Raw genomic sequence first — 16,042 nt, 5'->3', positions numbered from 1 at the left:
ACTGCCGACAACTAAAACACGTCATGTCCCAGAATGCATCGTGCGCTAAAAAAAACATGGCTGCTCCCACGGCTCCAAAATAGTTTTAAACAACAACAATTTCATGAATAACAAAACAATTGTAGTTATTCTCAAGTATGTTTTTATGTAGTGGAGAATAACATAGTTAGAGTAACTTGTCATAATAGTCGGGGTTCCCTTTAAACACTGTTAAGCTTTCTTGGGTTTTCAAATTGGTCCCAATTCATATTGTTGTAATGTTAACACTTTTAATATAGAGGACACAAAAGAAAACACCTGAAAGTTCAAAGAAAGCACTTGATTTTTTAAAATTGTTTTTTAACAGGTTTTGCCTAAACATGATTTCCTTTACATTACTTCCACAATAGAAGGATCTCTATTTCATTGTAATCAGACAAAGTAAATCAAATGCAAACAACCACAATTCAAATATCAGAAACATTTCATGTATGGAGTTAAACATGAATCATTGTTTCAACAATTTATTTATTGTTGTCATAAACAAACAAGAAGAAAACAAGAAACTGCTCCTCCCATTCAACACATGTCAGTCCATATCCCAGCAAACTAAATCAGAAAGAAAGAAACAGTGAGAACTAAAAGAGAAACAAAGAGCTTTGGAACAACGAGGCAGCAGGAGGACAGCTGCAGTTTAACAGCTTCAATTCACTGACAGGAAACAACATTAGAAACATCATCATCCTCAACTCATCTGCTCCACTGACACTGACACCTTCAGTGGACACACCTTCACTTTACCAACAGTGCTAATACATGGGAACATCCTGTGAGTGAAAGTGTGTGTGAAGGTGTGTATGTGTGTTTTAGTATCAGGATCAGAGAACGACAGCTTTCCTCTGTTCCAGTCCAGATTCACTCTGATCCTCTGGGCCTTCTTCTTTACTGAGAGAGCAGATTCTGCTGATGGTGAACGCGCTGAATATTTACCTAAAAAGAAACCTATTCTCCATAATCCAGACAGCATGATTCCCTTCCTCTGCACAGACTCTGCTAACACACCCAGTCCCCACCATTTACTGTCTCCAACATCAACATCCCAGCTGTGAGTCCCTGAGTTAAAGCCCTCAGAGCCCAGGACAGAGCTGAATAACTCAAACCTCTCTGGATTATCAGGAAGCTGCTGCCTCTCTCCTCCTTCAGTCACACTGGTCAGATCTTCAGACAGGATGAGGTGTGGATGAGCAGTGTTTGGGTCCAGAATGAGAGGAGTGTAGGAGACCATGTCCTTCATGTTCATCCAGATGTTGAAGGTCAGGTTGCCCAGGTGTTTGGCCTGGTCTATCAGAGCTCCTGAGGGCAGCTGTGGATCATCCAGCAGGGGGCAGCACTGGACTCTTTCCACTGCAGCCTTGTAGTTGTGCAGGAATGAGACGTCTTCAGCTCTCAGCTCCTCCTCTGCGGCTCTGACTGTGTCTGAAAGAGCTGCTATCTCTCTGCTCAGAGCCTCCATCTTCTCCTTCATCATCCCACTCTTCTGCTCCTTTTCCTCCCTCAGTGCAGCCAGCCTGGCCTCCTCTTCCTCTGCTAGAAACTGGTGAAGCTTCTTAAACTGCTCCTTAATCTGCCTCTTTGTGTGTCGGACCTGGACCTTAATGTGTTCTGCTGTTTGATCAAACTTCACTTGAACTCGTTTGCAAACCTTTAACTTCTTCTTTAAGGGCTCCAGAGTTTCCTGAAGTTTCTTCTTGTGTTGTTGTGCAGCTTCATCGATGGGTCTGAATCTGTGGTTGGTGTGTTTTTCTGAGTCTCTGCAGACGACACACACTGGCTGCTGATGGTCCAGACAGAAGAGTTTGAGTTTCTCAGAGTGCAGACTGCAGAGAGCCTCTGAAGGTCTCTGATCTCTCTTCTGTAAGAACGACTCACACAGGTTCTTTAAAGCCAGATTTAAAGGTGGTTCTTCCTTTGAAGATATTTCCTTACAAACTGGACACTCACGTGCCCGCTTTTTTCTCCACCGTCTCTTCAGACAGTCTTTACAGAAGCTGTGGCTACATGACAGAAGAACAGGATCTCTGAAGACCTCCTGACAGACCGGACAGCAGAGATCCTCCTCTGATCTGGAAGCCATTGAGTCTGTGAGTGAAGCTGAAAACAGCAGACAGGCAGTGCAGTCAGTCCTGGCTCCCCTCCCTCCTCTACCACCTTCACTGAAACTTCCTTTGAGTGGTGTTTTTGCTCAAACTCACATTCAGTGTGTGGAGCGTCAGCAGCTTGAAGCAGCAGTGTTGGAGTTTTCCACTTTTCTCTCCTGTAGCTGGACTCACTCAGATGAAGCTGCTAGTTTGGTCTGAACTCAGTCTGATCATCTGTGCGTCTCTCTTTACTGAGGAAGAAAAACAGCCTGTTTCCTGGTTTGTTGCATTTGAGTAATGTGGGGGGCGGAGCTTCATTCAACTTCCTCTTATAAATGTGTGAGTGTGACAGCAGAGCGCAGAGTTATATTGCAGGTCAGAAACGAAACCTTTTCTCAAACTCAGTGTGACTCAGTGGTGCAGCTGTTTGGCAGTTTTTTATTTCAGACTTTGTTCTGGTTATTATTCAGGTTCCACAGCATTGGGAGTGTAATCCAGGCTCACAACCAGGGTGGATGTACTTTGTGACAGACTTTTAAAAGTGAAATGGATTGTAAATGTGTGTTTTTGGCTCCTCTCACTCGTTTAATCTTCAGATATCTGGCTGGTTTGTCAAGAGAGAGCCTCTTTGCATAAGTGCTTCGATGATTTCGGAGATGTCTGCCCATATGTCCTACATGTTTCAGTCGCCAATTCTGAATTATAACTAACATTAAAAACATGTTTAAGGAGGAGAGAGAGCAAATAAATCAGATTAACATCCGATCTTTGGGTTTTTGTTCAATAATCAGGGTATTCTTTGTATAAACGCATGAACTTTATTAAAGAGATAATCAGGGGCGATTTTATGAATGAATCAAAGCACCCCCAAAGATTTCTTACTTTTTTTTGACAATATTTGCATACTCAGTAGTTTTCTGATGAGGCAGCAGGCTCTCCAGGGCAGAAACAATGTTCTTATTTTTCTCCTCCTTCTCCCTGAGGCTCTTCCACTTTAAGCTGGGTCCTTTTTATTCCTGTCTCTCTGTAAATAGTTATAATTTATATATTTATGTTTAATGTTTTTCTGTTTGAGAATTTTAATATTATTTGAAATAAATTTTCTCAGTCTCAGTTCTACTACACAGCAAATATTGGCACACAGCTTGACAGATGTGCAATTTATTTCATATTATACTAATGAAAACATATACTACTATATAGGAACATAGTGAAGACTAATTATTTAAGAGAATAAACAGAGGTTAGTTCATTTTGGAGTAGAGCTCCATTTATTAAGAAAATTTTAAAAAGGCAGGAACGCTCTTTAGAGGTTTGCGGGTGGATCAGAGCCATTGTGGGGAAGTCACTGGGACTTCAAATGAGCTATTCTTTTGGCTGCCAATACACTGCTCCCTCGGCCGAGAAGTGGGCCCTCACCAGGACAGCCTCTCTGGAGGGCTTGTTGGCTGCTACACGACCCAGGCCTTTTTTGAAAAATTAACCTGTAATAAGACATACCATATCAAGATAGAATTGTTACTATAAAACTAAAGATAAATCAAACGGTTCACAATTTTAATCTAGTTCTCAATTTTAAGAAAGGCTGCTGACCCCTGCTATAGAGTCTGACAGCTGCAGGGATTATATACAAATATTCAACTGGTTCTATACCAGAATTAAACCAAGTCTAAATTAAAAAAAAAGGACTTTATAAGATAGATCTTTTGACTATCACTACAAAGATTACCAACAGTGGTCCTCATACCACAGTTTGATATCAGCAAACACCGAGAGCATACATTGATATGACACCACAGCCGTGCTATCATTGCTAACACTGATAACAACATAAATCGAATTAAATCAGGACTTGATGAGACCTTTTGAGTATCACTAGAAATATTATAAACAGTCGTCTCCATACCACAGTTTGCTATCAGTAAACACCGACGGCATTCACTGTTAGCATACCACATCCATGTTAGCAGTGTATAAACGATAGTTTAGCATATATTGGCACAGGCATCAATAAAGAACTACCGAATTAAACACTTTTACTAACCGCAGGCAGATGGACAGGCGCTCTGCAGGTGGGATAGAGCGCCTGTAGTTGGTGTCTAGGCAGGCGATGCTTGGACCAACCGTCTCTTCAAACGCTAGGGGCCTCTGGCGCATTTTAATCGCGTCTATCACGTTCGGTGTGAACACACCGTAAGAGGTCAGGATGGATACCAAAACATTGTATTGTTCCTGTTTCTGCTTAGACTGACTCGATATCCTCGTATTGGACACTTTATTTCGATTGCATTTTGTCATCAAAGTTGACATGTTGAATTTTTCAGAAAGAATCCATTGCTTTCCTCCTGGATTATTTTCTTTAACATGAAACACTGAGACAAACACATCTTCAGGTGCCCCTCTCCTCGCCAACCTCTTTCCTCTCAAAGATAGGAACAGAGTCAGCATTAGCTCAGAGTAGGTTAGTTAGACAAGTATAACTGATGTTATTTCATTATTGTTCTGTCACTGTTATTATCGTTTGTTTCTGCTTTAGCTCTGGTGCTGCTAAATTTCTTTAATAAAAATCCTTCAACTAAAGTCTACATTTTGGACATTCTCTTTTTAACCCTTTTTGAAAATGTAAAAGTAAAAATATGAATATTAATTCTTATTAGTGTAAATAGCTTTAGCAGTTTACTCCAGCACGGCAGTGTGGTGATTAACACTGTTGCCACACAGCAAGAGTTTGACTGCACCGGCCTTTCCCGGGACTGATGTAGGAGCTGTTGTAAAAGAAAGCAGTTACGTACATACTTTTTACTTGTGCATTATGTTATATCATTTTTTCATAGCTCAAAATAAGCATCACACTCGCGGAAGCCGGTATACCCGCCGAAACGCCGTGCATTTATCGAGACTTTCAACCCCAGGTAGGCCAATAGACTGTGTGCACGTTAGCATATGCTACTTCCGGTGCGGAAACTCCTGTGGGGAGCTTTGTTTCCGGTGTCCTTTTGGCACCTTGTTTACGGTCCAAAACAAGTTAAGCAAATGAATGAATCAAGCGGAGATTTACATTTCTCTAGATGTCTTGGGCATTTACCCAATATATCTGTAAATGATGTTCATCGACTTGTCGATATTTTTTCCCCGCGCCTCAGAGCAAAAGAGAAAAGGGATTCAAATGTTATATTTCTCAGTATCTGTAAACAGCGGTCCCCCGTTTATCGCGGGTGTTATGTTCTAAAAATAACCAGTGATAGGTGAAATGAATGAATGAATGAATGAATGAATGAATGCTTTATTGGCCATATGCAGGTTGCCCCACAGAGGAATAGAACCCCCCCACCCCCCCCACCCCCCCCGACTTACACACACAACATAGACAACACATGGGAGTACAGGTCGGAGATCGGCAGCGTTACAGAAAAAAAAAAAAAAACACTGAAAAAGTACACAACAATGGGGAAAGTACAAGAGGAAAAAAGAGACCTCTGCTCATGCTGGGCACCTATGGAAGGACAGCATGAGAACAGGAAACAAAAAAACTCCTCTGCACAGAGAGCGCATAAATGTCCACAGTGCAACATTGGAGCACGTGACAAGCCACAGGGTTGGGCAGGGGGTGAGGAGTAGTCCGAAGGAAAACACAGCAGTCATCCTGCACAGCGCTACCATTCCAGCGCGGCACACAGACCCGCCGTCTTCCCCCACAGGAAAAAAGCATCAAAGGCGTTTGGAAAGGGGGGGGGATTAGTGTTTGCTTTTCAGTGTAAATGTATGTGTGTGCGTGTCCAGAGTTCAGCTGGGACAGTGTCCTTCGCCCTATCAGGCTAAGTAAACAGTCTGCCAGCCAACCCAGGTGGCCTTGCATAGAATGGGAAGAATAGTCAACACACAGTCGTTATCAGGGAATTATTTTGTTCGGCACCAGCCTTGGACCTGCAGCTGGCGCCGTGGTGTCCGCATGTTGATGTCATTGATTTTTCTTTTCTGCGAGCAGCTCAGGAGAATTTCAAAGCTGTTCTTTAACACTCCGACACTGGTCTCTCAATCTCCCGTTGGATAGCCGCGAGCCTCCCCATGATGGTATCAAACTTCTGTTTCGTGGTGTTGTCATTCTTTTGATTCTGAGACCCCACAACTGCAGTGATCCGTTCTGCGATGTGATCCAACTTTCGCTCAAGGGTCTCATTTTGAGCAGGCTTCTCTTTGATGTATCCCGCAGCCAATTTTATTTTTTTGACGGTGCAAAATGTTTCGTCAACATCGTCGATATACAGTACTGCACTTCAGAGTCACACTGCTAGCGATCGATGCAGCGATTCTGTACTGTACAAGAGAGACGTCACGGAGGAGATCGTCTGCAGCGATCAGGACGCAGGACACAATGTGATGTAAAAAAAATGCAAACTTGCACTAAAAAAATCTGCGAAACAGCGAGGTGAAAGGTGAACTGCGTTATAGTGAGGGACCTCTGTAATTTTGAAGGTAAGTCACAACATACCCTTCGTAAATACTATTGTATAGAAACCCTTACCAGCAATAGTTCATTTTTTGTGTGGCTTTTTTTCACAGTTTGTTAACATGCTGTGTAGGTGTGTACTTGACTAGCTTATATCGACACAACGGGGGAAACATCTGGTTTGACTATTGTTCACCTGTAGTTTGAATACTGGACATTTGCCTGTTTAAGTCATAAGACCAGTCACTATACAGAGATGTGCTTCTGAATGTGGACGATGTGTCTTCTGATTTTGTAATGCAGTTCTGCTTCTGTTGAGTGATGTAAACAACTGATCAATCTAAACTCTTTAAATGTCAAAATTGATCATTAGATTTTTTATGACACAACAGTTGTGAGTGTTCCCACCTTATGCTCTTTGTAACGTAACGCAATCTTTCCGTTTTTGAGTTTTGGACATGATTTTGGAGTATATCTTCGCAGTAGCGATTGACCGCAAAGTAAAGCTACCGGAAATGTACAACCCTACATCCGGTCTCAAACCAGGAAGTTAGCATTTTCTCATGCACAGAGTCTATTATGGATCTTCGGATCCACATTATGTCAGCAGCTATTCTCCACCGTGAATTATGTTAAAAACAAACACCGCTCGCGCCTCACAGATGGCAGCTTACAGTCCTGCGTAAAGATGAAAGTACAGCCCCAATTTGCAGACGCTGTGTGTAGAGGTTCTGGAGCAGAAGTCCCATTGTAAACATACCACAGCAGACCCGACGATGTTTGCATGATGTTTTTTTTTTTTCCATATCTTTTGAAAGCCAGGTCAAGTCTCCAAAAGTCCAAAGGCGAAATAAGGGTGGCGGCTCACAACAGTTTTTGTTTGCTTGTCATGGTCCCTGTGCCTTCTGAGCTGACTCTGTATTGCTAGAAGTGTTTCCTGTTGTGCTGTGTCTCTCTCTCTCCTCCCGCGCGCATAACTGCCTGACCTCATCGGCCACTGGACTGTCGCCGTTCGAAGCCTCTCTGGGCTACTGTTACCGGCACCAGACCTAGGGGAATCTGGACCGGCAGCAAGCGGCACACAGGCTAGAGAGCACTGCGTAGCCAGGTATGAGCAAACTGTGGATTAATAGAGAGGACACCGAAGTTAGCGTCTTGCTCAGGCCGGAGCTCATTTATTTCGCAACATATACACAATACAAATCACACTAAACCATGCATTCTCCTAGTAAAATAACAGATTTCATAAACAAAAATAAAGTTACAAAAAGCATTCTCTCAAAAGCAAAATAAATACAAACTAATTCAAAATGACTTTACATACTCACAACTTAAACAAAACACTCGCGGTTAAAGCATAACAACATACCAAAATAACCCATCTCACATTCACACAACCTTTCCCCACATTCGCGCCATATACGCTATCACTTTTGAACATGGCGTCCCCTGAACGCAACACAACATGGCGGCAGACGACTACAAACGTTGTTTCACCAACGAAAAGCTTTCCCCTTAATACATGTACTCAGTACTGCTTGGCTAACACTAAAACAAACACTACAACACATTTTCCGAAGCCGCAGGTTGCCACTGTCATAGCCAATGTTCCCTCTAATTTTTCACGTGTCTGAGCGAACACACAAACTCCCTGAGCGATCCCTTGGACCACTGTGAGCGACATCAGACGTGTGCACTGTGGTCACGCCAGCATCGAATCCATCCAAGTTACATGGTTTATTAAAATAATCAAATTACAGCATTTACATTTATGTTAGACTACTTTTAATTAACTGCTTTAGCCCACTTACAATGAAAATAAAAAAAAATCTAGTCATTGACCTGTGTAGTATGTTAACACTATTGGAAGTAAAAATAACTTGAACTCCAATTTCGAAAACACAACTTTCTTTTTTTTAAAATTTTTTTTATAAAGCTCTGACTTGTATTATGAGTATGAGTCTGTGGTCTGGGAGAGAGTCCTGTAACTCTGTCTGCAAAATACAGTATATAATGACCAATGCTGGGCAATTAATTATATAGTTACTTCTTCAAAAAAGTAACTGAGTTTGGCAAACAACAAAGTTTTTTGCAGCTTTTTTTTTTAAATGCAGCCAAGGCGCTTATTTTAAATAAACATTTCAAACTATTTACAGAACAATCAGCTGTTCTGCATCAAATTTGATGCCACACAAATTATTTGTGCCACTCCAAAAAATAATTTCTGTCCACTATGAGATAAAGGAAAACAACAGCCTGATACCTGCAGGCCTGACAGCAGGAGATGTATCACTCCTGTAACACCTGTAACATTCAGCAGTCGCCTCATTGTTCTGACACACACAACAAAATTATTGACTACACTACACACTAACTACACAAGATTTGCGCTAAACGTCTCAAATCTCTCACATCTCAAAACACCGCCGTCACTCCTAAAACTTCCCCCCGTTTCTTAACAACTAGATGCCACGTTGCCATATCATTTTTTGATTGGTCGACATGGTACTTTTCAGGACGAATAGGAAAGGAAGAGGGGGGTGGGGTTTGTTTTTGCTCACAGGTGGAGAGGGCTTTTTTCTTATAAAACGCCGTTTTTACCGTTTCTTCCCGCAGTAAACATAAACAACATAGTATTCAGGAAGAAAAGCAAACATTGCATATATTTTTATCATAACTCTGGTTTTACGTGGCCTATGAACACAATTTAAAAACTGGTATAAAGTCCACACTTTTTCCGTCAATTCTTCTGTCTGTCCTGCTCACATCTCCAATGGTTGTACATGTTGTCATTAACGTGGCTTCATTCCACATCAGCCACGCCGCTTTGCCAGCTCAAACACCGGTGTCGGCACATAAGGACGCTGTCATAGCCTGTCAACGACATTGATTGGCTGCGTATATACGCATTATTGGCTGAACTATGGGATAAGGTGGCATCGTTCTAATCCCATATGGGAGCAGCCAGTCACTCACTGACTAACACTGCAAAACGAAATTGTTAAAGTATTAATTTTAATTTCAATTCAGGTTAGATTTTTTTTGTGCGCAACGCAGATTTTCTGTGCGCAGAGACCGTGCCAGCAGTGCGCAATTGCGCACGTGCGCAGCTTAGAGGGAACATTGGTCATAGCATATACTTATAGTGCTATGTCGCATTATAGCATTATGCCGATGATACACTAATACTCATTACAACAACATACCACAAAACAACATCATCACAATCATCTCAAAATATAGCCGAACAGTTGTTACTCAACTTACATGACATTTAGAACCAGTTTGGTAACATAAAAGTTTGTTTGTCAGTACCTGTGGATTAATAGAGAGGACACCGAAGTTAGCGTCTTGCTCAGGCCGGAGCTCATTTATTTCTGAGCTGCGCATGCGCAGAGCCCATAGCTAGAGTCTCTCTGGTAGTTCCACAGCAGTGCAAGAGCACCATCTACTGGCATAATGAAATATAACCATGGTCTGGCAACGCATAATGTCAAAATAATCACAATAATAAACAAAAAAATAAGGGGGTAATTGTTTTTTTTTACAAAAATAAACATGTAGCTTTTTCCAACCTGCTACACTACCAACCACCACTGTTCCCAGCCGTGGAGGGTGAGCATACCATCCCTTCAGTGCAACACCATTTCTGCAGGTACCACTGGGCCTGGCGTGCCACCGAAGCCACTCTGTTACAGACAGCGGAGTGCAACAAGACGCTGACCACCGCCAGGTCCCTGCTCCTGACTATACGGTTGGGCAAAAGGTATGGCTCTCCTCATGCTTCATTCCCATTCGTGCTGAGACAAAGAAACTTTCCCCAGCATTCATCAGCCCGTTTGAGATTGAGGCCCTGTGTCTGTCCATCTGTAGCTGCCTCGCAACATGTGTATACATAATGTATTTCATGTCTCCCAGGTCAAACACGTGCTCTCCAGCCCCTTGTGCCCTACTTTCAGGCCCCCTCCGCCTGCCCGGCTCGTGGATGGGCAGGAAGTGTTTAACATCACCTGCATTATGGACTCTCGGCGGTGGGGGAGGGGTGTTCGGTGAGCTTTAAAGCCGGAGTGAGAGAGCTAACCTGAGCGTCAGAGGAGGATCATTGTACATAGCCCTGTGAGTTTCCCTTACACCTGACCCCCTTCCTGTGACCTTCACCTGTATATATTTGCACTTGGTGTCATTTTGTGAACAAATTAAGAATAAGAATAACTTTATTTATCCCGAGGCAAATTCTTGTGTCGTGTACATGCTCAAAGCAGCAGGAGAGGGAGAGCAACAGATAAATAGGATATACAATATATACAATACGAATAGTAGTATACAGTAATATTTCTCCTGTTTTGGCTTCCCTTCATTGGCTTCCTGTTAAATCCAGAATTGAATTCAAAATCCTGCTCCTCACATACAAGGTCTTAAATAATCAGGCCCCATCTTATCTTAATGACCTTGTAGTACCATATCACCCTATTAGAGCACTTCGCTCTTGCACTGCAGGCCTACTTGCTGTTCCTAGAGTATTTAAAAGTAGAATGGGAGGCAGAGCCTTCAGTTTTCAGGCCCCTCTTCTGTGGAACCAGCTTCCAGTTTGGATTCGGGAGACAGACACTATGTCTACTTTCAAGATCAGGCTTAAATCTTTCCTTTTTGCTAAAGCATATAGTTAGGGCTGGACCAGGTGACCCTGAATCCTCCCTTAGTTATGCTGCAATAGACGAAGGCTGTCGGGGGATTCCCATGATGCCAGGGACGTAACAATGCATTGAGTTTTTCCTTTCCAGTCACCTTTCTCACTCACTATGTGTTAATAGACCTCTCTGCATCGAATCATATCTGTTATTAATCTCTGTCTCTCTTCCACTGCATGTCTTTATCCTGTTTTCCTTCTTTCACCCCAACCGGTCGCAGCAGATGGCCGCCCCTCCCTGATCCTGGTTCTGACGGAGGTTTCTTCCTGTTAAAAGGGAGTTTTTCCTTCCCACTGTTGCCAAAGTGCTTGCTCATAGGGGTCATATGATTGTTGGGTTTTTCTCTGTATTTATTATTGTGTGATCTACTGTACAATATAAAGCGCCTTGAGACGACTGTTTGTTGTGATTTGGCGCTATATAAATAAAATCGAATTGAATTGAATTGAAAATTGAATTAATATACAGCAGTAGGATAGTGCAAGACGTAGTATCAATAACTCTAACGAAGTAATATAAATGACTGTATCCTGGAGAATAAATAACTTAACTATCAGTGCAGGCGATTCTAGAAAGTGAAAATTGTGAACTTTTGAGATGGTCTGCTTCTGAGTCTCTCCTGAGCATGACATTCCTACATGGACCATTTTAGTTCAGCTGGGTGTTTTCCGTTTTGTTATATTTCTTTAAGAGTTCAAAATGTGGTAATTACATAAATAAAATGTAATTTTCACTGTAGCACTTCGTGGATTTCATAAGCAACACACCTTATTTGTTCCCACAAAGCATAAAAGTAAAAAGCAATATATACAGTGTTATCTTCATTTTAGATGTTAAAAAGTATTTGCGGCTCCCAGTGTTTTCTTTTGCGTGGAAACCGAGTCCAAATGGCTCTTTGGGTGTAAAAGGTTGCTGACCCCTGCGCTAGACATAGATAGCTTATTTCACTCTTCTTTCAAACAATCATTTTCATCATGATATAAGATGGGAATTTTATGTTTAATTTGCCAGAGTAATTGTTTGGATATTTAGTTGGTTTCATTTGATATTTCTTCTTGAATGTGAGTCACCATTTATTTTTGTTGTCCTGTAATGTTATATAACAACACTAGATGGTGCTGTTGTAAAAACATAGAGGGAAAAACACAAATATAGTTAAAATGGCAAACTGATAAACATGCATATAAGACTGCTACATTTAACTCTACCAACATATGTGCTGCATTCATTACAAAGGGACTTGTTCCTTACTGAGGACTTGTTCCATTATCAGCCACCATTAGACCCTGCATGTTTTTTTTCTGTTTACTGTGGGGGTTGTTTTCTGAGTAATCATGGCTGCAATGTTCATCCACTGCCAATGGTTCTGCCTTGCCCTGGAGGGCCTGTTTTGACCTTCGAAATGCAGATGTGTATGTTCAACAGTTATTTGCTGGTAATCAATACAACACGGAGGCCTGGCACGAAGCACAGTACAATAAGACCTATTTTACTGACTACTTAGGAACAGAGAGACAGGGACTCAAGCCATTCAGTCTCATTCACACTCCATGCAGAGGAAAAATACATACAGTCCTCAACCTGCAAAGTGATCTCATGCTGCAAAATAATCTTGGGCCTGTTTTAGATGTGGATAAGTCATAAAGCTAACTTTCCTCAGTGTCCTGCTGCAAAGTTACTTGTAAACTGACGAACAGTATTTGTTTTGCTTCATCTACAAAGAGCACTTCAACGATGCACCACTAAAATCCTCTACCTTCAACATACAAAAAGGAAATATTTCCTGTGTAAGGCTGCTTACACGTCACAGCGAGCAGAACAACTCAGCTGTGTTCCTTGTTGTGAAAAAAACTGTTGTACTCCCGTGTCCTGCTGCGTCTATGATGTCTACTAACCCATCACCTGCTTCTTGCATTCCTGTTGCACCAGATATTGACTGTGTGCAAGTGAAAATTGTGAATTGTGAAAAGTGGAAATTGACCCCATAGTCAAACCTGTCCACCAGGAGCCATAATGTGTCCCATTTGCTGTGAAGCTTTCACTTTCAGTGCAAATGGATCATCTACTTAAAGCTGGTGTTAATAAATGAATTGATGCATCACCATGGCATAGCAGAGACCTGACCTCACTGCACATGGCATTCTTCCTTATAAACAGCAAATTGATTCTTTTGGAGAGCCCCTCCCCCTATGATGATGCTACTTTGAGATCTCCCCTGGGCTTGGTGTCATGGTACTCCAAGTTCTTGCCAAACTTTGCGATTGTTGTTGCTCCTATGCATGCCGGTGCCAGTGACAAGAAAACTTTCACATCAACTTCAAATACACAAGTGAGCTTTGAAGCAGTTAAAAAACCTCTGGTGAATAGTCCTGCACTAGCATTGTTTGACATTCCTTGCATGTTGTGATCTCTACGATGCAAGTGAGCTTGTTACTGTATTTGCTCAATCCAACCTGATGGCACATCAAAGCCTGTGACATTGCTTCCTGTTACAAAGGAGATCGCTTGGTTATGTGCGGGCTGCAGAGATATGCAAAATGCATATGTGGGGCCTGCGTTCCACTCTGTGGACAGACCACCAAGCTTTGTCAACGCTGCTGTGCATCAAAGGAATGAATAGGGTTGGCATATATATCGCCCGCTGGACTGCCCACCTGCTGTGTTTTGATTATGATGTTATTTGCAACTCAAATTTTTAGAACTATACAGATGATTCCCTGAAGTTAACCAGTTGGATAAATTATAGTTAAGGAGTATCACAGATAACACGTGAGCTGTGTGACTGTTCACCACTGCACTGAAATCAGTAGGCTATTACTGATATACACGTGCTATATCATAAACTATGATATAAATAGGGGGGTCCTATTAACATGTTCAGTTTTAAAGGACACTTTCCCGCCTTTAGTCTCATTCATGAGCAGTACAGGGACGGATCTAGAAGGGTGGCATGGGGTGGCAAGCGCTACCCTAAAATAATCCCTTGCCACCCCAGTTTTGCATATAACACTGTTGTTTATTAAAATAAGATAGCATTAACAGTTTTAGCACAGTTACAGTCAACAGTGAATATAAATGCTAAAACTGAATATATTGCATAGTGTTCCCCCCCTCCACCATTAACAAGTGGTTCAGCCCATAGCAGGACCATGGGAATTTCAGATTTTACACAGGTGGTTGGATGTTACACTCTGGAAATGGAAGGAAGGTGAGTGTTATTAACCTTCCGTGGTCCACGAACACGCTGCACCTCCAAATCACATGACTGATGTAAGCTGACATAGCAACAAGCTGCAGCCACGCTGAGTCTCTATTTCAGCCCACATTGAAAGTTCAGACTTCAAAGTTTTTAAATTTTAATTACAGGCCAGTAAATCCAGAGTTATGATAATATATATAAGCCACGCTTTTTTCTAAATACTGTCGTCAAGTTTTTGTGTGTGTGTGTTTTAAGCGTTTTCTAAGGACAGCTCGGAAACAGTAAAGAAAGGAAAAAAGCCACGTCTTTCCTGTCGGTTGAAAAATTTGCACCACCTCGACCAATTTAAAAAAAGTCAACTTGTGGGATTTGGTTGTTTAGGAAGTGGCAGCGAGACAGAGCGAGAGAGAGAGAGAGAGTTTTTAGAAGTGGGAGATTTGTGACGTTTAGTGTGGAGTGTATACTTAGTGTGTTATGTTGTCTTGTGTAGTTGTTCTGTTGTGTAGTCCTTTTGTTTTGTGTGTCAGTGAGGGCACTAATGAATGTCACAAAGGCACATTTGCAACGTAAACACTGTCACTAAGTAGAAAACCAGCGGAGTGATACACCTCCTGTTGTCAGGCCTGCAGTTTATCCCTGTGCTGTTCTCCTCTGTCTTTTGGTGGACAAACTTTTTTCACTGGCACACATCATTTGTGGAGCATCTTATTGCGACACCTGATTGTTCTCTCATTTTAGTTTTAGTAACATTTTTAAATGGTTGTACAAAATGGAAAAAAAAAACAGCAGGTGTATTGGCTGCATTTTTAGATAAATAGTTGTATATGTTTACAAAATGTACATTTTATATTTGCATTTCAAGTTATAAATATTTACTCAACATGTCTGTGTTTTTACATTAAAACATACTACTAGGATTTTAAGTTCTTTGTGTGATTTCAGACCAGTAATACTAATGCTGTATGTCAGTGAAAAAACAACTAAATTCAGTTGAGCTGAAAAGATGAAAACAAGAAACAAGACGAGGGGGAAAAAAATAAAATGAAACAATTTGAGGGGGAAATACAAACATAAACTCAAAAGGAGTCAAAAAATGGTCGGTTGTATTTCAGACCTCAGAGGGTTGACCCACAAATCATGATTTGGCAGATTTCTGACATTTTGTGTAATTTAAGCATGTAACAATGTGATTTGTTTCCTAACAAAAAACAGTGTGAAACTTAAGTTAGACCTGTGTTTGTAAATGAACCGCCCCATGTTGTGTAGCTTTCTGTATTTTATATTTATTGGGCTACATATTTATTTTTTATACAGGCTATACAGTTACATAGAATCAAAACTCACATGTTTTATTTAACTAAAGTGTGTACTACAGACAATAATTAAGTTATTGACTACATTTTCATGGAAAAAATGTGTATACTTACTGCATTTGAATCATTTTAAACATACGTAACCACCTGCATATGTGTTTGGGCAAAAAAGGCTTTGATTTTGCCACCCCATTTGATTTCTTTGCCACCCCTAAGAAAATTTCTCTAGATCTGCCCCTGGAGCAGTATTAGTTTTCTTCTAACATCCAGAAGTCTGC

The 16,042-nt window shown here is 41.4% G+C and overlaps 1 protein-coding gene across 1 annotated transcript; it reads right to left on the bottom strand.

Moving 5' to 3' along the window:
* Window positions 1-572: 572 nt before the first annotated feature.
* LOC134623321 (zinc-binding protein A33-like) lies at window positions 573-2,338 on the bottom strand. The gene is made up of 2 exons (XM_063468467.1): window positions 2,232-2,338; window positions 573-2,130 (listed from the first exon to the last, which is right to left on the bottom strand). The coding sequence occupies exon 2, from the start codon at window positions 2,111-2,113 to the stop codon at window positions 725-727; it is 1,389 nt and encodes a 462-aa protein (XP_063324537.1). The 5' UTR covers window positions 2,114-2,130; window positions 2,232-2,338; the 3' UTR covers window positions 573-724.
* Window positions 2,339-16,042: the final 13,704 nt, after the last annotated feature.

The sequence above is a fragment of the Pelmatolapia mariae genome, unplaced genomic scaffold (assembly GCF_036321145.2).
Source record: "Pelmatolapia mariae isolate MD_Pm_ZW unplaced genomic scaffold, Pm_UMD_F_2 NODE_ptg000555l+_length_25381_cov_1, whole genome shotgun sequence".
Classification (NCBI taxonomy): Eukaryota; Metazoa; Chordata; class Actinopteri; order Cichliformes; family Cichlidae; genus Pelmatolapia; species Pelmatolapia mariae.
This window is presented reverse-complemented; position numbering and strand designations above follow the sequence as displayed.